The sequence below is a fragment of the Pan paniscus genome, chromosome 9 (genome assembly GCF_029289425.2).
Source record: "Pan paniscus chromosome 9, NHGRI_mPanPan1-v2.0_pri, whole genome shotgun sequence".
Lineage (NCBI taxonomy): Eukaryota > Metazoa > Chordata > Mammalia > Primates > Hominidae > Pan > Pan paniscus.
Window position 1 is genome coordinate 11,345,653 of NC_073258.2, and position 23,620 is coordinate 11,369,272.

General features: G+C 49.3%; 2 protein-coding genes across 9 annotated transcripts; one reads left to right on the forward strand and one right to left on the reverse strand.

Moving 5' to 3' along the window:
* The first annotated feature begins 604 nt into the window (after positions 1-604).
* On the forward strand, positions 605-9,740 carry AKIP1 (A-kinase interacting protein 1). 8 transcript variants are annotated; one of them, XM_063608371.1, is made up of 6 exons: positions 605-841; positions 1,062-1,289; positions 2,095-2,175; positions 4,475-4,579; positions 6,950-7,030; positions 8,998-9,740. In XM_063608371.1, exons 2-6 carry the CDS (start codon positions 1,068-1,070, stop codon positions 9,139-9,141), a joined length of 633 nt encoding a protein of 210 aa, XP_063464441.1. In that variant the 5' UTR covers positions 605-841; positions 1,062-1,067; the 3' UTR covers positions 9,142-9,740. The 8 variants fall into 8 exon arrangements, with proteins under 8 accessions (XP_063464441.1, XP_008969646.1, XP_063464442.1 ...); XM_063608372.1 differs by having other exon boundaries at positions 618-832; XM_063608373.1 differs by having other exon boundaries at positions 659-858.
* A 145-nt stretch (positions 9,741-9,885) lies between these two features.
* Positions 9,886-22,640, reverse strand: C9H11orf16 (chromosome 9 C11orf16 homolog). The gene is given in 6 exon segments (XM_008971393.4): positions 9,886-11,176; positions 15,106-15,750; positions 16,569-16,803; positions 19,009-19,165; positions 21,764-21,948; positions 22,518-22,640. Coding segments are annotated over 5 exon segments (1,404 nt in total). The 5' UTR covers positions 21,931-21,948; positions 22,518-22,640; the 3' UTR covers positions 9,886-10,976.
* Positions 22,641-23,620: the final 980 nt, after the last annotated feature.

The following is a 23,620-nucleotide window of genomic DNA, read 5'->3' on the forward strand; positions in this document are numbered from 1 at the left end:
ACAGCCCCGCCTCCGTCTCGCCTCAATCCCGAGCTGTTCCCTTCTCCAAAGGCCACCTTGGCAGCCACACAGTTTGGCCTAATCACCTCCTCAAACAAGAGTAGCGACACCCCAAAATGTAGACCAAGCAGAAAGAGGCGCGGGAGGCACTTGCCTTATTCCCCATGATGTTTTTGTTTTGAGACGAAGTCTTCCTCTGTCGCCCAGGCTGGAGTGCAGTGGCGCGATCTCGTCTCACTGCAACCTCCGCTTCCCGGGTTCAAGCGATCCTCCCACCTCGACCCTCCCGAGTAGCTGGGACTACAGATGCGCGCCACCACTCCTACTGTGTGTGTGTGTGGACACGGGTTGTCGCTATGTTGCCTACCTAGCTGGTACCCCATAATTTTTTAGCTCAACAGGAGACCTGCCTTTATACCCACCAAGTTAAGCAGCGCAGTAGCCCTCTAAGGGCCAGCCCCACGCCCAGAGGCTCCTCCGACAGCGTGGACAGATGCCCTGGGCTGCTGGCTCGACTCAGTCCTCAGCCCCCAGCCCCCGACCCCCGACCCCCGGCCCCCAGCGCCCGGCGCCCCGCCTCCGGCGCTCAGCAGTTAACCAGGCAACTCGCGCGCAGACGCCAAGGCTGGGACGCAGAAGGCGTGTTTGGCCGCCCCGCCTCTCCCGCCTCTCCCGCCTCTCCCGCCTCTCCCGCCTCTCCCGCCTCTCCCGCCTCTCCCGCCTCTCCCGCCTCTGCCGCCTTCCGCCAATGGCCCAGCTGCGCCGGCGCCGCCGGGAGCGCTAGGCCTGGTCCCTCTTCCTAGGATAGCGTTGCGCGCATGCGCCTTGACGAGTGAGCCGGGTGAGGGGGCTCCCTAGGTAGCGGAAGGGGTAGATGAAAATGGAAGGGGCGGGCGCGCTAGGCCTCGTCCTGGCTGGGCTCCCGCTGGAGTGTGCGTTGGGGGCGGACCAGGAGCGGTGGTCTCCAGGGAGGTCGAGGCTGGGGCTCCCACCCGGATTTGGAGCAGGGTCGCCGCGGCCCAGCTGACCCGCCGGCGTTTGTACGTTGTGTGCCCACTCAGGGAGCCATGGACAACTGTTTGGCGGCCGCAGCGCTGAATGGGGTGGACCGACGTTCCCTGCAGCGTTCAGCAAGGCTGGCTCTAGAAGTGCTGGAGAGGGCCAAGAGGAGGGCGGTGGACTGGCATGCCCTGGAGCGTCCCAAAGGCTGCATGGGGGTCCTTGCCCGGGAGGCGCCCCACCTAGAGAAACAGCCGGCAGCCGGCCCGCAGCGCGTTCTCCCAGGAGAGGTGAGGGTCGCTGTGCCGGGGGCCGCCCCAGTCCTTCGCGCCGCGGTAGCCCGCTGGGAGCCAGGGGTGCGCAGCGCAGAAGCAGCTGAGGAAACCTCCCCTTAGCGGAAGCTGGAAAGGATCAGGACAATGAATGGAAAAGTCCTTTCAAAACGCTTTACATTTGACAGATTCTTGTTGGGTAGCTGTAGAATAACGGTAGTGTTCAGCCCTGGTTGGTTACTTAAAAAAAAAAAAAAAAAAAATTTAGCCGGGCGCGGTGGCTCATGCCTGCAATCCCAGCACTTTGGGAGGCCGAGGCGGGCGGATCACCTGAGGTCGGGAGTTCGAAAGCAGCCTGACCAACATGGAGAAATCCCGTCTCTACTAAAAATACAAAATTAGCCGGGCGTGGTGGCGCTTGTCTGTAATCCCAGGTACTAGGGAGGCTGAGGCAGGAGAATCGCTTGAACCCGGGAGGCGGAGGTCGCGGTGAGCCGAGATCGCGCCATTGCACTCCAGCCTGGGCAACAAGAGCGAAACCTCCGTCTCAAAAAAAAAAAAAAAAAAAAAAAAAAAAAAAAAAAAAAAAAATCTTACAGCTATCATCTGATAATAGAGGAAAGCCTGCAAACCTGCCTCTTAGATCCTGGATAAATTGCATGTCTATCTTTTAGAGTTGGAATTCTTTCTCAATAACATCGTTCTTTCTGACATAAACTTGCAGAGCCTTTCCAAAAGTAAAAAGGAGACTATTTCCAAAATGGCTTCATTCTCCAGCAGGGAATCCTAGAGCTAACCTGTGACGTGCCATTTATTCAAATAGAGAGAAGAGAGACCCCCAACCCTTAGTGCTTCCTTCAGAACAATGGCTGAATTCATGGACTATACTTCAAGTCAGTGTGGGGTAAGTTGGTGTGAACCAAAGCTATGCCCCATCACCTGCTGATGGACCACATTTGGATCTTTCTGGAATTTACGGAGAATCTGGAGACTACCTGTTTCTCCTGCCCAGCCTTCACGGTCAGATTGTAATCAGTCAAGGACTTAAACCAGGGGGTAAATGCAAGTTAGAATTCACCCAATAAATGTTTATTGAATGCCTAACCCTGTAGCTGACAATATAGCAATGAAAAGTCAGAAAAGGTCTTCTGCCCTCAGTGATCTTTCAGTCTAGTGGGGGGAAAATAGCTTATTTGCCGAATTTCATAGCAAATAAGTTAAATATTAGGGGTTTTTTTTAACTTTTTTTTTTTTTTTTTTTGAGACAGAGGCTTGCTCTGTGGCGCAGGCTGGAGTGCAGTGGTGCGATCTCGGCTCACTGCAAGCTCTCCCTCCTGGGTTCACACCATTCTCCTGCCTCAGCCTCCCTAGTAGCTGGGACTACAGGCGCCCACCACCACGCCCAGCTAATTTTTTTTTTTGTATTTTTAGTAGAGACGGGGTTTCACTGTGTTACCCAGGATGGTCTCCATCTCCTGACCTCGTGATCTGCCCGCCTCAGCCTCCCAAAGTGCTGGGATTACAGGTGTGAGCCACCGTGCCCGACCTTTTTTTTTTTTTTTTCAATTGAGACAGAGTCTCACTCCATCACCCAGGCTAGAGTGCAGTGGCTCAGTCTCGGCTCACTGCAACCCCTACCTCCTGGCCTCCTGGTTCAAGCGATTCTCCTGCCTCAGCCTCCCGAGTAGCTGGGACTACAGGCACATGCCACCATGCCTGGCTAATTTTTGTATTTTTAGTAGAGACAGGGCTTCACCATGTTGGCCAGGCTGCTCTCGAACCCCTGACCTCGAGGGATCCGTGCATCTTGGCCTCCCAAAGTGCTGGGATTACAGGCTTGAGCCACCATACCCAGCCAAGTCATCTTTCGATACTTAGGGAATGTTGAGGGCAGGCCAGAAAACATTCAAGGAAATTACCTGCATGGAAGGCACTGTCTTCTAGGAATTACAGCAGACTCTGGCCTCATGCAGTCTTAACACTTCGTGAGTCCTACATGGTTGTAAGGAGGCTGATCCACAAAGGAGATGGAAGAGAATACCTTGTTTCTGCCCTGCTTTTCAGTTTCATATGTTAAGATCTCAAAAAACTCTAATCTTTCTACATCTTTTATAAGAATCCCTGACTCCAAGAATAGGATTCCAACCAAAGAGGAATACTTCAGGGAATATTTTTATCTTATTTGTGTTGTTCAGTGGTTTTACAAAAATCAATAGCTTCAACTCTACTGTAAAGTGATTAAACCCTTGGTTCATGGTTCAGCAAAAGGAATAATATTTGTCTTTGGTTTGAGGTTTAGCAAATTGGTGTTCTTCATTTTGGTTTTCAGTTCATGCTTCAGTTCAAGTCTCTGTTATGAAATGGAGCCTCAGAACCTCTTGGCTTTCTAGAGATAGAATTAAGAATTGTGTACTGGGTTTGCCTCCACAGTTTGAAGCAGCCACTAAAACACATCTTTAGGTCTGTGTCCTCAAGTGCTTTCCCCAGCTTCTCATTCTTCTGGTCACATGTTTTTTAGACAGTGTCCCTACCCTGTGTTCAAAACAAGCAGGGCTGTGATGTCCTCATCATTAGTCATTATCAAGGGCAAGTCTAAGGCTAACTTTGAGGGGGAGGAAGGAAGCAGACAAGAGAAATGTAACTGTTTTCCGATCTTTCGGAAGACTCTTCTTAAATTAGAGACTTCTCCCTCCACTCCCCCACGCACAGGAAGCACAGAGAAAAGGGCTGCAGAGCAGCTCTTGGGTTTGTTTCATTTCCTGCTGTGTTTCTAAATCTCAGGAAAATGTACCCCTCTTTTCCTGTGTCCTTGTCTGAGACTTAGACAATAAACATGGAACTGTTCATCCACATTTTTTAGGGGAGGAAATGAAAGGATATGTGCATTGGACATGGGGGCAAAGATGTGAAATTTGTTTAACCTGGCAGAGAGCATGGTCCTGCCCACCTTTAGTTAGCCAGGGTTCTTGCCCTATGGAGGCAGCAGGTGGCAGCACGGGGATGCCAAATGCATTTCTTTCTCTGCAGCCACTTTGGGTGGGCTAAGGTTTGTTGCATGACTTCAGAGGCCTGTCAAGAGGGCAGGTAATTCACCTTTGCTCTCTTGCCTCCCTGCTTAACTGCACTTTGCCCAAATATCAGGGTTTTTTGAAAATTTGACAAGACAATTTGGTTAGCTAACATCTTTGACATTACGTCTCTAGAAATATTATTCATCTGTGCCAGAGGAAGGAGGGGCAACCCATGTCTATCGTTATCACAGAGGCGAGTCGAAGCTGCACATGTGCTTGGACATAGGGAATGGTCAGGTAAGTGTACTCAACTGTCCTGCACCATGCCTTCAGTCTACCAAGATATGACACCCTATATTCAAGAGCCCCTGCTAGACTTTGTGTCACTGGATGCCTGTGTGACTTGGCATTACAGTGCTTAACAGAAATGTGTAAATTCATAGCCTTAGAGGACTTACAGCAATGAACATGAAATAGGAGGTTGTCAAAAATATAAGATTGATGCCACTGTAGGATCTTTAGTTGAACCTGCAGTCCTGGGCCATGGGATTCTCGGGCAGGTTTGAAGAAAAAAGCTGCCAAGCCTGGAATGTGGTGTATGCAATGATCGCCCCTGTGACTATCCCCTGCATTCTATCCTGGGCAACATAGACCCTTTCTCTATTTTTTTTTTAAAAGAGCTCCAAATATCCTCTTCTACATCTAGGGATAGGGGTTTTTTTTCTTTTTTTTCTTTTTTTTTTTTTTTTTTGAGACAGGGTCTTACTCTGTCACCCAGGCTAGAGTGCAGTGGAGCAATCATGGCTTACTGCAGCCTTGACTTCCTGGGCAGGTGATCCTCCCACCTGAACCTCCCAAGTAGCTGGGACTACAGGCACATGCCACCACACCCAGCTAATTTTTAATGTTTTTAATAGAGATGGGGTTTTGCTATGTTGCCCAGGCTGGGGGAAAAGATTTTTAATAATTACATTTTTTACTGTAAGGTGATAACTGTCACGTCTTTGGTAATTTTTTTTTTTTTTTTTTTTTTTTGAGAGGGAGTCTCACTCTATCACCCAAGGTGGAGTGGAGTGGTGCGATCGCGGCTCACTGCAACTTCTGCCTCCCAGGTTCAGACAATTCTGCCTCAGCCTCCCAAGTAGCTGGGACTACGTGCACACACCACCAGCCCAGCTAATTTTTGTATTTTTCTTTCTTTTTTTTTTTTTTTTTTGTCGAGACACAGTCTTGCTCTGTTGCCCAGGCTGGAGTGCAGTGGCTCAATCTCAGCTCACTGCAAGCTCCGCCTCCCTGGTTCACGCCATTCTTCTGCCTCAGCCTCCCGAGTAGCTGGGACTACAGGCGCTTGCCACCACGCCTGGCTAATTTTTTGTATTTTTAGTGGAGACGGGGTTTCACTGTGTTAGCCAGGACGGTCTCGATCTCCCGACCTCGTGATCCGCCTGCCTCGGCCTCCCAAAGTGCTGGGATTACAGGCGTAACCCACCGCGCCTGACCCATTTTTGTATTTTTTAATAGAGACAGAGTTTCACCGTGTTGGCCAGGCAGGTCTTGAACTCCTGACCTCAGGTGATCTGCCCGCCTCAGCCTCCCAAAGTGCTGAGATTACAGGCGTGAGCCACCATGCCTGGCCCATGTCTTTCATAATTTTTAAAAAGAAAGTACAAGGGAAGTGTGGGGACAGGGGTCTCTTTTAACAAAATACTTTTTGTAAAGGTAATAACAGTTATGGGCCTCTCACTACAAACTTACCTTTTACCACATGTCATTCTGGGGAAGCCAAAGATTCTGCTTATTGAACTGATTCAAAGGAGGAGGTGGTGGTGGTGGTTTCTGAGGAGACTAGGTTTTTGCTTTTGTTTTAACCTACCCTACTTGTACTCAAAGATAGCAAACCAAAGTCCAGAGTCTATTCTGGAGTCTAAGTTGGATTCCTGACTTCTTTGGCCTGTCAGCCATTTTGGGGTGTTAGAGGGAGGAAGTTTAGGAAAAGGATGGGAGAGTGGGCACAGGGACATGAGCAAGGGCTGAGTGCACACTCGAAGCACCTCCCACACGCCTCCCCTGGCCTGGGAGGTGAGTAGTGGTGCCAGAGCTTGAGTCCTGAGCCCCCTTTTCTGGCCTAGCCTGAACTCTTACCTAAACGCACCTGACCCTAAAGGGTGCACTTAGGTACATGTGGGGAAGAGTCGTTCCCATCTCTCCCTTTAAAATGTAAGTTCCCTCTAAGGGAAATTGGCTTTATCAGTCAGCCTGTTCCCTTCTAGGACCACCCCTACTCCTAGAAGAAGCACAGAAGAGAATGTATTGAGAGCCTAAGTGTCACTTTTGCATTTTAAATTTTCCCTGCAATCCAAGAGTGCCATGTTACAGACTGGAAAACCAAGGTTCAAGAGAAGTTAATCTGTCTTAGTAAATAGCAGAGATAGGACTTAAACTCAGGTGTGTCTGATTCCAAAGCCCATGTAAGGATGAAAATTATAGTAAACACCTGACTAAAAATACCTCACAGAATTCACTTAAAAATGCCTTAATGACTTAGATGACAACTTAGAAAAAGCTGACAGAACAATTACTAACTCCTAATAAGGTAGAAGAGAACTTCTCTTTACAATCCAAAAGTGAAAGCTTGGGCACAAACCAGTGTTCTACTTGTCTCTTCAGAGAAAAGACAGAAAAAAGACATCCCTTGGTCCTGGAGGCAGCTATCAAATATCAGAGCATGCTCCAGAGGCATCCCAGCCTGTGAGTACGGAACTGCTTACGCACTGGGTTTCACCACCGTTGCAACTCCATGAACCAGTTAACATGGTTCTTAGAGGGCTATTTGAATTGAGTCTATAGTATTTTTAAGTTGAGATGTTCTTACACTTAAGAAGGGCACACAAAATTTTGGTTCAGTGTAAAATTAGGTTTTCGTGGTATTCTTCCTTCACTGTAAGCTTCAGGGATACTCTGTGCCTGAACTCATAGTTGTGGTTGGAAAGAATGTGAAGTATTCACCTCTCAGTTCCTACAGCTCATCTGGGCTGGCACTGGGTCCTGCTGGAATTCCACCATCTGTTCAAGCAGCAGGAGGGGCACGATACTCCTGCTAACAAAGTGAAAACCATTGCTGAAATTCCGAAACATACACATTTGGTGAGGTCAGGTTCCAAAACATTTGAAGGCATTTGTTCTTATTTTCCACAAATGTTTCTCTGTAAAAACATATAATGAGTTTTTCATTTTTAGGATAAAGTACTCATTAGTTCATGAAGCCAGGGGATCCTTTTTGGAACTTGGAAGGGCTAGAATTCTGAGGAAAGGAACTTCATTCAACATGGTGCCGCAATACATTTACTTTTTGTTTGTATACAGTTTGCTACGAGTCAGGATTTGGAGTATACTAGAGTTAGTAACAATTAAGAATATTCTGCTTCTAGTACAAATATAAGTTGTTAAGGCTTAGACGCCTCTCAACACTTGCTGACTTTTGGTAATGCTGATGTTCCACCGTGTTGGAGTTCTACAGCCACATGCCAACCTTACCTCTATGTTTCCTTGTGTGCAAATGAAGCATCCTTGGCTTTCTGCAATTCTGATATAACCATATTTTCTAAAAGTGACTTTTATTTACATGGTTGACAACCAATAAATAGTTAATGACATTGTCGTACACATTTACGTCAGTTAAAGGATGGTAGACTTCCAATTTTGCAGTAACTGGACAGGCATGAAAGAATACAACGTAAAACAGCTTTGGAAAAAATTGGCTTCAAATCCATCTGCAAGGTAGGAGGAAGAGGGGAAATTTCATAAAAATGTAAACATGATCATTTATTCCTCTGAGTGCAATTTGCTGGCCAGTAGTTTGGCTTTTCCTGTGTGTGGTAGTGGAATCGACAGCTTCTGCCTGTGGCCCCTTCTCAGCATTAAGCAAGCTTGTAATGGCATCCCAGCTGTCACTCTGGCCCTTAATTACAGGCTCTTTTCTGGTTTGTGACTTTGTCCTTTTACCATTTGAACTGAGACCCATCCTCTGCCTGCACACCTGATGTAATCTACCAGCCATGAGTGAAGTCTACCCTTGGAAGACTGATTGTGCTCAGTTCGGCTCTAAATAAAATCTTTCCATTAACTCTGGCTTCCAATGTTTTGTACTCTGGGAGAACCAGTCCTCCAAGGGAGAGTTTTGTCAGCCAGCTGAATTGCTGCTTCAGTGACAAAATGGAATTCACTCAAATTGTTCTGAGCTTTAGGACAAAAGAAATGCCTGTCATCTTCCTGATAGTGAACTTAGCAAAGCACCGTTTAAAAGAATGGCTCTCATCACTCCCGAGTACCTTGTCATTACTGCTCATCTGTGCTAAGTGCCACTGTCTACTTCTGATCCCCAAAACAGTGGCCTCTAGCCTTTCCTTCTGCCTAACTCCAAGTAGAGTGTTCTTTTTATAATCCTTCATGTTCATATAACACTTTAGCATTTACAGAGCGTTTTCACATGCTTATTTGTGAGGTATTATCACAGTGCTAGAAATAAGGAAAGGCTGAGACCTACCAAAATGACAGTGTTGTACGTGAGCAGGCTGAGCCTTGAAAGCAGGACCTCTGTCTCCCACATTAGCGCTGCATTCCATCACACCTCTGCAAGGACAGGTAGCCTGCTGGGGGGCCATGGTGGCACTAGGGTATAAAATCTCTAAACTGCTAATATCCTCTTTTCCTTCTAGGCTGAGAACATCTCTAAGGACCTCTACATAGAAGTATATCCAGGGACCTATTCTGTCACTGTGGGCTCAAATGACTTAACCAAGAAGACTCATGTGGTAGCAGTTGATTCTGGACAAAGTGTGGACCTGGTCTTCCCTGTGTGATGTTGACCATCACTGCCATCACATCACCTTTTTTTAAGTAGTAAGAATAAAGCCACTGTATGATTCTCTTAATAGCTATACATTAATCCTGTTTTTAGTGCTGACTGGGTCAGCCTTCCCAGGAACTGGAGTCTGTCTCTTTCAGTGCTTTTTTTTTTGGTTTGTTTGGTTTTTTTTTTGAGACAGTCTCGCTCTGTCGCCCAGGCTGGAGTGCAGTGGCGTGATCTCGGCTCACTGCAAGTTCCGCCTCCCGGGTTCACACCATTCTCCTGCCTCAGCCTCCCGAGTAGCTGGCACTACAGGCACCCGCCACCATGCCCGGCTATTTTTTTCGTATTTTTAGTAGAGACGGGGTTTCACCATGTTGGCCAGGATGGTCTCGATCTCTTGACCTCGTGATCCCCCCACCTTGGCCTCCCAAAGTGTTGGGATTACAGGCGTGAGCCACCGCGCCCGGCCTCAGTGCCTTTTTTAACTTGAAGGTGTAGAGGTCCTCCACGCTTGTTTGCCTGAAAGTAATATGATGCTGTCTGAACAGGTTTTACTGCTTGCTTTCCAAGTAAAGGTTAATTATGATAATAAAGAGATTTGGAAATGAAGAGAATTCATTTTTATTAAGAGGTGAAACAAAATGTCACTCATGTACAACTAGGCTTTATGGGAAGGGGGCAGAGTGGCTGTGGACACATTTGCCCAAAGCAGGCTGACCCCCTCTTCCACGGAAGAGGCATCTTAAAGCAGTTTCACCAGGGCCCTGGCAGGGAGCCCCAGGGCAGGACCCCACATTCCTATAGCTCTCACAACAGGTGCCTTCCTGCTGCTTATCTGCAGGGAGGTCTTCGTGGGGTGGAGATACTGGTGGTTATTTGACTGTTACCTGTGGCGTGGCTTCTGCCTCCTTCTGTTGAAGAAGGCCTTGTCAGCCACTCTGTATAACTCTCCTCGAATATTTACCATGTTTATTCTTTACCTGTAAAAGGGGGAAAAAATCCATACATTGTTATGCTGACTGCAATTTTAAGAATCAAAAGTCACTGATTTTAAAAAGTCATTGATTGTGGCCGAGTGCGGTGGCTCATACCTGTAATCCCAACATTTTGGGAAACCAAGGCAGGAAGATCACTTGAGCCTAGTAATCAAGACCAGCCTGGTCAACACAGTGAGACCCTATCTCTACAAAAAGTAAAAAATTTAGTCAGGTGTGGTGGCATGTGCCTAGCTACTCAGGTCCTAGCTACTCAGGAGGCTCAGGTGGGCGGCTCACTTGAGCCCAGGAGTTCAAGGCTGTAGTGAGCCATGATTACGCCACTGCATTCCAGCCTGAGTGACAGAGTGAGATCCTGTCTCAGAAAAAAAAGTCATTGCTGTGTCCCAAATGTCTTGAAGCTGCCACAGCAGTACTGTGACATCTCCCAGTTTCGTTGCCTGGTGATTCTCTCATTTTGAACACAAACCTTTCCTTGGGAAAGGTGCCAGTATTTTATATAATGGAAATAAAGTTTAAGTAGGGCTATATTATCATTCTTAGTGAGGAATAGACTCCATATTCAGAGGGCCTAATAAAGCAGACCCCTACCCAATACCATAGAACAGAGGGTCATTTAAACAGGGATCCTTGCACCCCCAAGAAGCCTGTGATTAAATTCATGGGTTCCATAAGCCTTCTGAAATTATATGCAAAATTGAGGGTATGTGCATTTTTCTAGGACAAGGGGTCATAGGTTTTACTGTTCTCAAAGGGGATGTGACCCAAAAGGTCTAAGACCCATGTGAGGAGTCCTTAGGAAGCCCCTTTCCAGCCATTCTGCTTGACCTAGATCCTCAGGGCTCTTAGTCTAACGGGAATTCTTGTTCCACTGACATATTGCAAGGCTTTGACTGTGCTTTCTGTGTTCAGCTTCCCCTGGCGGGGTCCGCGGTGGCTTCGTGTGGGTTGCTTTCGAGACCAGCTCCTTGGTAGTCCCCACTACTACAGTTTGTGCTCTCTGCTGTTTGTGATCCTTTTCTTCTTTCCAGATGTTGGAATATCTTGTTCCTAAACCCAAAAGTCAATTACTTAGGTTGAATATGCCACCATTTTGATGGGATAAGTAGAACTAAAACAAGGATCACTGAAGTACCTGTAAGCTCAAGCATTGTCTTCTTTTCATTTATTATGTATTTGAGACAGGGTCTTGCTGTATCACCCAGGCTGGAATGCAGTGGCATGATCATAGCTCACTGCAGCCTCAGCCACCCGGGCTCAAGTCATCCTCCCACCTGCCACCCGCTCTTCACTACAGCCCCCAGTAGCTGGGACCACAGGCGCACACCACCATGCTCAGCTAATTGTTTAGTTTTTTGTAGAAACAGGGTCTCACTATGTTGCCCAGGCTGGTCTTGAACTCCTGGGCTCAAGAGATCCTCCAGCCTCAGCCTCCCAAAGTGTTGCAGTTACAGGTATAAGCCACTACACCTGGCCTGTTTTCTTTTGCCATCATGCAATGTGTCCATGTAATGTTTTCTATTTTTAGAGAAAAAAATTGTTATCATTTCTGGACCTTATGCTTTTGGGAAACATTACCTGATACCCAAGATTTGGAGTTGTGAAGAAGTTATTGGATGTGTCTTCTAAACTGCCAGTAGGGCAAGTAAAGGTAACTGACTGCCACCAGTTAAAGGAGCTTCGACACCTTCACTGATCACTGATAACACAGACCACAAAGAAGAGATTACAAGCTGATAGAAAACAAATATTAAGAAATTGAACTGGGTGCATTGGTGCACACCTGTAGTCCCGACTATTTGGGAGGCTGAGGTGGGAGGATTGCTTGAGCCCAGGAGTTTGAGGCTGCAGTGAGCTATGATCGTGCCACTGCCCACCAGCCTGGGTGACATAGTGAGACCCTGTCTCTAAAAATAAAAAAAAATATTGGGGCAAAACAAAAATAATGGGAGATGTGACTTCCTGAGGAATAGACCCATCTAAAAGGGAAGGAATGCTTTTTACGTTTCTTTTAAAACTACAGATTGAATCCTGTTTCAGTCAAAGGAGGCAGAAAGTACCTCCCTGCCAGCAGCTCACAATCTGGCCTCCCTAGGACTATTAGGATCTAATTGTAACCTCTCACTGCCTGTAACTGAAAGTAAGGGAAAGTGTGGAGGACAGAGAAACCTATGCAAGAGCTTTTGTGAGAGGCAAAGCTCAAAATTGAGTGTCAAGCATCAGCACTCGACAGAACGGATATCAAGTCCTGATAGCAAGAACTGATTAAACATCAAGCATGTTTAGGAGAAGCAAAACAGCACGTTTCCTTTAAAAGATACAAAACCTGGAGGGGAGAAAAGCAAAGCTCTGGTGTTTGCCTTGTTTCAGCCCTGACCCTGGTTTTCTGTGCTTCTCTTCACTAGTGAGCAGGTAGTCCCACATGTGTGCTGAGGGTGGGGGATGGCCATGTCTCCACACCCCCTCTCGGGCATGCTCTCCATATATTTGGGAACATACTGATGATGCTCATGGGTCAGCCCCAGGAACTTTCCCTAGAGCATAACACAAGATCCAGTATTTAACAGGAAACCCAGGCCAAGTACCTGAAGATACTATAGTTATCTTCTTTATAGTCAATTATTAGAATTTATTTCAGGGGAGAAAATAACTTTGGAGTGGATCTCTTTAAATGTGATGGAGAGAGACTGTAGGTGTAAGTGGCTTTGGGCAGTAGCAGTAAGAGCTGTGTAAACTTAGGGCCAGGGGAAATTTGTTTGGACTTAATCAGGTTTGGAACCCTTCTAGAGTTTGCTATGGAGCAAGTCACAGCAATGGGAACACAGACGTGGTATCTAGGGTATGTCTGGCCTCCATGGCCCCTCTGGTTGTCCCTCTCCCCTATGCTGGGCTTGGCACTGTCTCAGTTGCTCCCCACAGACCCCTCTCTGTTGGGTAGGTACAGCTCTTCTTTCTCCAAGCTGTGCTGGAGCAAGAGGCATTGGGAGCTATGGAGAATTTAGCATGAAAACTCTAGAGTTCGGTGCCATCTTCTTTATGCCCTCTCTACAAGTGATAATATAAAGAAAATGGTGCCAAACTCTAGAGTTTTCATGCTAAATTCTCCATAACTTCATTTCTTTCGAATGGAGAAAGAAACCGGCATTTCTTTCTTTTCTTTTTTTTTATTTTTGCAGACAGAGTCTCGCTGTGTCGCCCAGGCTGGAGTGTAGTGGCTTACTCTGCCTCCCAGCTTCAACCGATTCTCATACCTCAGCCTCCCAACTAGCTGGGATTACAGACGTGCATCACAATGCCTGGCTAATTTTTGTATTTTTAGTAGAGACGGGGTTTCACTTTGTTGGTCAGGCTGGTCTCAAACCCCTGACCTCAAGTGATCCGCCCCCCACCCCCACCCCCCGGCCTCCCAAAGCGCTGGGTGAGCCACTGTGCCCAGCGAAATCGCCATTTCTGAGTGGCTGCTGCCAAGGCTTGCCATTGCAAGATTGGAGTAACCCATCTCACAGAAGCCCGGGACCCACCTCCCCATTTTATGTTTTCAATACAAAGTTTCCTCCTGGAGAGTGGAGGAAGAGCACAGCTGGGCCTATGAGAGATAGGGGAAAAATCCTCATATAAATCCAAGTGCAGCAGACACACTCCTCCCCACCCCTCCCAAAGCCCAGGGGTTCAGAGGAGTCACCAGGAAAGCTTCTCATTACCAACAATTTCTCAACTTTCTGGAACTGAACACTAATAAAATCCTTACCCTTGGGGCAAGATTGAAATCTTCATTGGTGCCAGCTTGGTGGTTCACGCCTGTAATCCCAGCACTTTGGGAGGCCGAGGCAGGCAAATCACTTAGGCCAGGGGTTCGAGACCTGCCTGGCCAACATGGCGAAACCCCATCTCCACTAAAAATACAAAAAGTTAGCCAGGCATGGTGGCATGCACCTATAATCCCAGCTACTGGAGAGGCTGAGGCATGAGAATCACTCGAACCTGGGAGGCAGAGGTTACAGTGAGCCAAAATCATGCCACTGCATTCCAGCCTGGGCAACAGAGTGAGACTCTGTCTCAAAACAACAACAAAAAAAACCCTCATGGGCTGAGCAGTCCTTCTGGTTCAGTGGCTGTCCTAGAAATAGGGCTATGGTTTCAACCAGGGACCCCCAGTGGGTCCCAGTGTGGGCAGTGCCTAGAGATCTAAGCCCTTAGCAGTGGTGTTCCTTCACCTCACAGCCTCCCTGCCCCAGATACGTTCAGTGACCCCAGGACTCCCAGAATCTTGTCAAGGGCCAGACTTTTCCAGGCCACCTCCTTCATACAGCTGACAGGCTTCTGCTCTTTCCAGACTCCATTGGGAATTCAGATAGGATGGGCTCCCCGAACCTAGCAGGGCCCGCCACACAGTTCTCAGCTGGAGGCGATGCAGTGTGGGGCTGGCTGCAGACTGCCAGCAGCAACAGAACACGGCTTCCCTGTTGGCCATGAGGGATAAGAAGCACATCGCAGTGCCCGGGTCCTCCCTGCTCACTTACTGAGGGAATCAGCAGGAGAGTGGGGCCTCACGACCAATGCTTAAGACCAGTTTCTATGCTTCAGTGCATCAACTCTGATCAACACCTGGAGGCATTTGGACTGTTCATCTAGAGAAAAACCAAGGCCTCCAAGAAAAAAGGAGGGGACTAAAAACAGACAATGGCAGTGCTCTATCAGTAGAGACTAGTGAAGAAAGAAAAAGGCAGGTATTAAATAGGGATGCAACCTTAGCACAAAGATCAGTTCATGCTTCTGCTCCTTTGGACCTCATAGCTGAAATGGAAACCTGCTATTTCCCTCTTGCCACAGCCTCCTCTTCAGCATGACCAGACTCCCAAGGATTACTGCAGTCCCAACAGAGTGGACACGTGCATCAAATTCCTAAGGGACATGTGGGAGGGAAGGGAGCCGGGGCCCCAGCCCCTGCCTTAGAAGGCAAGCCCACTCCCCTGGTATACCTGGCTTCCCAGGGCATGGCTCAGGCCCATTTCTCTTCCAATACCTCCACTCAGGCTGGCAGAGGCCACTCTGCCTCAGAGGCGTCTCAAGAAGGATGGGATCTGTGTTGACTGCACTGTTCACCATCAGTCTCTGGGGAGGGCCCATCTCCAGATCATTCTCCACACCGTCTTGTTCACAGGAGGAGGATGAGGAGGAAGAAACAGCCAGGGGAGCGTGCATTGCTACTTTCTCCTCTTTAGGACTTTCCAGGGGCAAAAGCTGTGCTGTGGGCTCCAACTCTGGAAGTTCTCTGGCCATGACTTCTGAGGTCGTGGTTAGAGGCCACCAAGTCGTGCCACATGGCGGGCAGCCACAGAGGCAGCCCTGGCACAGTAGCTAGCAGCAGGCATGATGGTGGCAGAGAGGGCACCGGAATGGAGCATCCGGAGGAAGCTCATTAGTGATGCGCCCAGTGATTGGCCCTAGCAGAGAGCAGCAAGGGGCCCAGTGAAGGGGCCTGGGGTGCTCCCTGGTGAAAGACTTGTGCAGCCTCTCCACAGCCTTCTTCCAGATGGCCAGGGACACCGACTGGACCCCACCTAGGGGCACTTTAGCAGCTTTGCCATTCCAGAAATGAACAGTGATTTCTTTTTCCTTTGATGCTACATAACAAAAAACAGCAACATTTTGTTATAATTACCAATTATCTCCTTTTTTTCTTTTTCTTTTTCTTTTTTTTTTTTTTGAGACAGGGTCTGGCTCAGGCTGGAGTGCAGTGGCACAGTGATAGCTCACTGCAGCCTCAACCTCCCAGGCTCAAGCCATCCTCCTGCCTCAGCCTCCGAAGTAGCTTCCACGTCCTAATCATGGGATAAAGCCTCTCCTACCCACACAGGCAAAGGCAGAGCTTCAGCCTGGCCCCACTGCTCTGGCTGCCTGGCTCCTCACATGCACCTCTCCGTGGAGAGCCTGCCAGGAACATCCTTCACCTGCACCATAGTTACCTCCACTTCCCAAGGACTTGCCTGAGCCTCCCTGCCTCCTGGACTACAGTGGCCTGCAGGGGCTCACTTTTCTTGTCAAAACCAAAATGCATTCTCAGTAGAAGCCTCATTCTATCATTCTCTGAATTACAGTGGTGCTGACTGACCCTGCAGAAGAGGACTGTCTGGTCCCTGGAGGACCTGGTGAGGGCTGGGTCGTGAGTAGCTAAACCATGGTTTAGCTAACCAACATAGATATGAGAGTTTTAGGCCATTTACCCTGATTACAATTTTTTTTTTAATAATCTGAAAGATACACTGTGCATCTTGAGGCATCTGTTGCTGCCCTCAAGATTAAGCAGCAAGCAAGGGGGAAAAATTCTCTTCTTAATGCCTTAGAAACCCCTAAGCTGTAGACGCAGGCTTGGCTCTCTCCTCTGGCCTGATTACAGCCTGGCTCCTTCTGGGGACTGATGGGTCAGAGCAGCTTATCTTACCTCTCTGGGGATCTCTCATCTCCAAGCCCAAAAGAACAGTGCCAGGGCCATACTGCTGTTGGCCTGGCTCCCAGAGTGCCAGCACCTTATCACCTGGTCTCAGTGAGTATCCTACAGATGGTGAGAGAGGACTGACATCCTCTTCTAAGACCACTGTCTGCTGCTGGGCTGGCAGCTTTGGGCCTGCGACAAGAGGAGCCTCGAATTCCACAAGCAGGACCCCCTGTCTCTCCAGCTGTGGGAAAGAAAACACTCAGAATAAGACCTGGCATTACAAAGTACAATAGGGAGCACCCAGGTTCCCTACGATGCCCCCCAAATCAGGCCCAGGGGCTGCCTTCCAAACAGTGACAGGCACCTAAAGAAGGGACAGGGCAGATGCTGCTCCAAGCCAGTCAAAGCCAAGACAGACAGGCTGTGTGGCGCGGTTGTGCTTCCCTGAATCTCTTCCTGCCTCGGGCAACTCTTGTGGATCACTTCCTGCCTCTGCCTTTCCATTCCCTTCCTTTGCCTGGTTTTCTTTCCTCCTACCAAATTTTTGACCTGCAATTGCCGGGAGTAACCTGGGTCCTCCCTGGACCTTTTCTCAATGCAATCTCCTCCTCCCAGCACCCCCAAGAAGCGTCGCTCCTGTGTCCAAGACCAACCAGGGATGTGTCCAAGACCAACAGGATGGTTGTTCACCTATGAGGCTCATGTAGGCAAGGAGCGATTGTGGCCACAGAGCCGCCCTCAGCACTGCCCTTGCAGTCAACGAGGAAAGGGTTAGCTAAGCAAATGAATAGCAAAAGTGAGAGAACAGTGCTGCAGCTACTTAAAAGTACAAGCTGTTTCAAGTACTCTGTGATTTAGAAGAGAAATAAACTCTGGTTATAAATTATTTTTACCAAATCACTGGACAGAACCTATATTTGAGCAAAGCTTTGCTAGAATTTCATTTTAATTCACATATTAGTTACTTGAAATTTGACTTTTTCTTGTTTTTTTCCAGACGGAGTTTCGCTCGTCACCGAGGCTAGAGTGCAATGGCGTGATCTTGGTTCACTGCAACCTCTGCCTCCTGGGTTCAAGCGATTCTCCTGTCTCAGGTTCCCGAGCAGCTGGGACTACAGGAGCCCACCACCTTGCTCGGCTAATTTTTGTATATTTAGTAGAGACAGGGTGTCACCACGTTGGCCAGGCTGGTCTCGAACTTCTGATCTCAGGTAACCCACCCTTCTTGATTTCCCAAAGTGCTGTTATTACAGGTGTGAGCAACTGCACCTGGCCGAAAACTGACTTTTGATTGGAAATTCTGAAATTCATATTTTTAAAGAATTTACACTAGTCTTCCCTTCATGAATCTACATTCACAAAGTAAGTCTGACTCTGAAAAATAGAAAAAAAAAGAAGTGAGTAGCCACTGAAGTACAGGCCAGGCCTGGCCCCCAGCATGGCGAGAGTGTGCTTCTCTGTGTACCAGCACACACCCGTGCATGTGAGCAAACATATCTCATTCCACCTTTCCCTTAGGCTAGTGTTCATTCAACACACTGAATTTTCCGCAACAAAGTACTTTTAAAGTACATTTTCTTCTCTGTTATGCATTGAATTGTGTCCCGTTACCCACCTCCACCCTCCTCCCACAGGCTGGAGTGCAATGATGCCATCAGTTTGGGGCTCAAGTGATCTTCCTGCCTGAGCCTCCCAAGTAGCTGCAACTACAGCCATGTGCCACCATGCCTGGATCATTTTTAAATTTTTTGTAGAGACAGGGTCTCACTACGTTGCCCAGGCTGGTCTTGAACTCCTGGCCTCAAGCAATCCTCCCACCACCACCTCTCAAAGTGCTGGGATTACAGGCATGAGCCAACATGCCTTGCCCCCTGCCAAATTCATATGTTGAAGTCCTAGCCCCCAGAATGTGACCTTATTTGTGGATAGGGGCATTGCAAATGTAATTAAGATGAGGACTGAATATGGCAGGTCCCTAATCCAGTGTGATTGATGTCCTTATAAAGGGGGAAACGTGGGCAGACACACACTCAGGGAGAAAGCCCCATAAAGGTAAAGGCAGAGATCAAGGCGATGCCTCTATAAGCTGAGGAACACCAAAGCCTGCCAGCAAGCCGTGAGAAGCCAGAAGCAGGGCATGGGAATGATTCTTCTTCATAGCTCTCAGAAGGAACCAACCTTGCCAACCCCTGGACTTCCAGCCTCCAGAAATGGGAGATGACACATTTCTGTGGTTTAAGCCACTCCATTTGTTGCACTTTGTTAGGGAGCCCTAGCAAACTAATACACTCAATGGTATTACATGTTCACTTCTACAACATGGCCATGGGAGAGCTGTGCTTATGCAAGAAACCAGCCTGCTAGATGCACACAGCTAAGGCATGTCAGGTATGACAGGGCCACCCAGAGGAGCACGCCAGGGAGATACTGGGAGTCAGGGACTTGCCTCGGGAGCGGCCTTTATTTGGGCCCGGTAGTAAAAACCATCTGCTTCCCTTCTTGCTAGGACCCATGTGTTGGCAGCATCTCCAGCTCTTCCCAGCCAGCCAGGCCCCTGCCATGCTGGGTCGGCAACGTGGAGACACGGGCAAGAAGAGGCGTGCCTGGAAAAAAGCAAATGGAATTAGTGGATAGAGAGCAACAAGCCCTAAACACATCAAGAAACACGTTTCGCAGGTACATCTGAGGTACACCACAGCACATGAGGCATGCGGAACAGAAATCCATATGGAAAGTGGCAATCTATGACTTCCGGAAGGATAAGGTAAACCTCCGGGAGGGGCAGAAGGAGAGGACAATGAAGGGAACCATCCTTGGTGGATTGGGAGTTGGTTCAAGGCAACCAAAATGTAATTCACCTTGATACATTCAAGTTAATTGATGCTTGTTCCTACACTAGACAACAGACTGGAAAAGTGTGGCTCAAGCCTGTAATCCCAGCACTTTGGGAGGCCGATGTGGATGGATCACTTGAGCTCAGAAATTCAAGACCAGCCTGGGCAACATGGTGAAATCCCATCTCTACCAAAAATACAAAAAAGTAGCTGGGTGTGGTGGTGTGAGCCTGTGGTCCCAGCTACTTGGGAGGCTGAGGTAGGAGGATTGCTTGAACCTAGGAGGTAGAGGTTGCAGTGGGCTGAAATGACACTACTGCACTCCAGCCTGGATGACAAGGTGAGACCCCCATCAAAAAAAAAAAAGAAAAGAGTGCCAGGGGCCGGGAGCAGTGGCTCACGCCTGTAATCCCAGCACTTGGGGAGGCCGAGATGGGCGGATCACGGGGTCAAGAGATTGAGACTATCTGGACAACACGGTGAAACCCCACCTCTACTAAAAATACAAAAATTAGGTGGGCGTGGTGGTGGGTGCCTGTAGTCTCAGCTACTCAGGAGGCTGAGGCAGAAGAATCGCTTGAACCCAGGAGGCGGAGGTTGCAGTGAGCCAAAATTGCGCCACTGTACTCCAGCCTGGTGACAGAGTGAGACTCTGTCTCAAAAAAAAAAAAAAAGTGCCAGGTAGGTCAATCCTAAGGTGGCGTGTGGGATTCCAGGATGAGGCGTGGAAGCTTGGATAGTAATGCCGAGGGTGTGAAATTGTAATGCCACTTGATGCTGTGGGGTCAGAGGGATGAGGAAGTGTTTGGGCAGGGACAACCCAGAGGAGCTAAGGGGCTGTGGGACAGAAAAAGGAGATGCTAGTTCCAGAAAATGTTGTGGTCAGGGCCAGTTGGCCTAGGGGAGTTGTTGAGTCAGGGTTTGGGTTTTTGAAGAAGCCATTTTACTTTGTGGGCAAGGCTGAATGCAAAGGGGGCCTGTCTGCCCCCTGCTGCCATCAACATGCCGTCACTGCACCCAGGCCGTTCGTGCTGAGGAGCTCCTGCAGACCCATGCTGAGCTGCCCTCAGCCCCCCTCAGCCTCCTTCCTGTGCTTGTTGGCATCTAAAGTCCCATGCTTAACTCTAGCCTTGAACAGGATGGTCCACCGGGTGGATCACGAAAGGGAGCCATTAAGGATCACTCAAGCTGGCATGTCCCTAATGTGGGCAGAATGGATCAGGCAGCAGGAATGCGAGTCCCTGGAGATGACACGCTCCACATGTGTATATAGGGCTGTGGTGCCTTTGGCCTCTTGTATTCACACTTTAGAAAGCAGACTGAGGATCCTATTCAGGAAAATCCTGGACAAAGGAGGGGTACCGAGGGAACCTGAAGAGGGACCTGGAGACCCCACATTAGCTGATTTCTCATATGGTGGCTGAGCAAGTCTCATTTTTTTTTTTTTTTTGGTTTTGTTTTGTTTTTGAGACAGAGTCTCGCTCTGTTCCCTAGGCTCGAGCGCATTGGTGCTGTCTCGGCTCACTGCAACCTCTGCCTCCCGAGTTCAAGCAATTTTCCTGCCTCAGCCTCCTGAGTAGCTGGGAATACAGGCATGCGCCACCACGCCCAGCTAATTATTGTTTTTTCTTTGAGACAGAGTCTCACTCTGTCATCCAGGCTGGAGTGCAATGGTGCGATCTCGGCTCACTGCAACCTTTCCACCTTCCGAGTTCAAGCAATTCTCTGCCTCATCCTCCTGAGTAGCTGGGATTACAGTCACCCGCCACCATGCCTGGCTAATTTTTATATTTTTAGTAGAGACGTGGTTTCACCATCTTGGCCACGCTGGTCTCGAACTCCTGACCTCGGGTGAACCACCCGCCTTGGCCTCCCAAAGTGCTGGGATTACAGGCATGAGCCACCATGCCCAGCCAATTTTTTTTGTGTTTTTAGTAGATGGGGTTTTGCCATGTTGGTCAGACTGGACTCGAACTCCTGACCTCAAGTGATCCGCTTGCCTCGGCCTTCTAAAGTGCTGGGATTGTATACAGGCGTGAGCCACTGCGCCCAGCCAAGTCTCAGCGTTGATGGTAAAATGAGCTATAAACTTGGTAACTGGCTATCCCTAACTGCCTTCTCTCACTCATGCCAACTGCAGCATCTGCAACTCTGCTAAAGCCAGATCAACCCTGGAGGACTCTGGGAGCACAGTGTAGGCTGGAGTGACAGACCCCACACAGATACGCCAATCATAGGCCAAACAATGAAGACCCCTTTCCACCTTCTCAGGAAGCAAGTCTGTCCACCAAGGTCTACCACCAACAGCCAAGAACAAAAGAAAAAGAAAAGGGCACCCACTTCCCCCAGAGGGGCAGAGACAGGTACCTTGCAAGGGGCTTGTGCCCGGTGAGCCAGGGTGCTTGGAGGGCAAAGGGGTAGGTGAAGGAGAGGTTCCAGGGTGGAGCAGCACCGTCCCAGCCAGGGGCCTTCAGGCTTGTGGCCACGCTGCAGTATTTGAGCAAAGGCATCCTGGGCCCCGTGGAGGATTCCATGGCCTTCAGAGGATCCACCTGAGAATAGGCACCACCATTACCTGAGCTGCAGCTTGAAGCAAGCGGTGGCCACCTGGGCGAGGCAGGGCTCAACTCTGCAGTTAGCTGCCTCTGGGGACAGTTGAGTCCATGCACGGCCCCACCTGCTCCCACAAACTCTCACAGTTTCCTCTTTGAGTCACCTGCCTTGGGAACCTCCACTCAGGAAACAGGGAAGGGATTGGAAGAGCAAGTGCTGTGAGTTTAGAGCAGCCCAGCTTTAAATCCTCCCCTACAGCGGGCTGGCTGTGTGCTCACTTAACCTCTGCTCTCCAGTTACACTCAGGATAGAATACATGGAAAGCACCTGGCGTATTCAGCAGCTCAACTTAGTATTTTTCCTCCTTCCTCCTCCCCGGCCACCTACAAGGCTAGTTCTGGCCCCAGGCAAGCTGAGATCTCAGGACCGTCCATCCCCTTTCCAGCCCTGTTCAGAGGAGACAGCTGCCACCAGGGCCCAAGATCAAGCCGCACTGCTGCAGCCCACCAGAGCCCCGTGAGGGTCTGCCCCTGCCCAAGTCCACAGGTCTGACCCCACAAGGACTTACAGCCCCAAACTCCCAGCCTCCACCTCAGCCTCAGGCTCCTTCTGACAGTCGGGGCTCAGGGCCTCAGCCCAACCGACTCCTGGTTGCCACGCCGGTTACCATGGGTACAGCCTGGGGACGCTGTCGTCTGTGGCCAGTGAGTGCACCGAGCATGCGGAGAGGGGGACAGGAGGCCTTGGGAGGTAGGGGTGGGGCAGGAAGTGATGGGGGAGGGGGTGTTCTCCAGGTTTCCTTTTGGAGAGAAGAGGAGGAGGAAGAAGGGAAAAAGGCCAGTGTAGCCTCAGTTCTCCGAAGCTCAGGCTGCTCCACTGCTGGAAGAGTCAGTGGTGGTGGGAAGCCCTCATGGATCCCAGGAGATTCCTGTGAGGGAGGAGCCACCTCCGCAGAAACTGAGGGCCTCCTCCCTGTACACACTAGAGGCAGGAATGGGGGAGCCACTGGCGGCCTGGGGACTCTAGGATAGAATTTGTCCCTAGTCTAAACCAAAATAACCAAAGGTGTGGGCCTGTTTGTCTATAACAGGCAGGACTCTGTTGAGGAGCAGAGGTGTTGTGACCATTTGGAGTGAGAGGTGTGGACAATGGCAACAAAGGAACAGAAGTCCAGATTCTGCTTGTGGGAGGGGCTCGTATTTGGAGGCCTCTGCCAGTCACTGTGCACTGGTTATGTGCCTGTTATGCAGGCACGTTTGGAGGTGTCTCCCCCACATTCATACCCCGCTTCTACCAGGTCCTGTTTCAGTTAGCAGATCCATGTGAATAGGGAGTCCAGGGTACCCACCTCCAGGGGTAGAGTGGGTGTCAGTCACCCCTTGCATCCCCGTCCGGCCCCAGGGGTTGGTCAGGCAGTGGCGTGTTCCTGAACCTCTCCAATCAGCAGGAATCTGGAGACTTTGGTTGGGAATCCTGGGATATAGGCTTTCTCTTTCTTCCTATGCCTGAATAAGAAAGCTGATAGTTCTGAGAGCCTCTGACAGCCTTTTGGGAACACTGAAGCTATTCCCAGAGAAAGAGAGGATAGACCTCAGGAAATAGAGGGTTTGTTTGTTTGTTTGTTTGTTTGTTTTGAGACAGGGTTGCCCAGGCTGGCCTCAAACTCCTGGG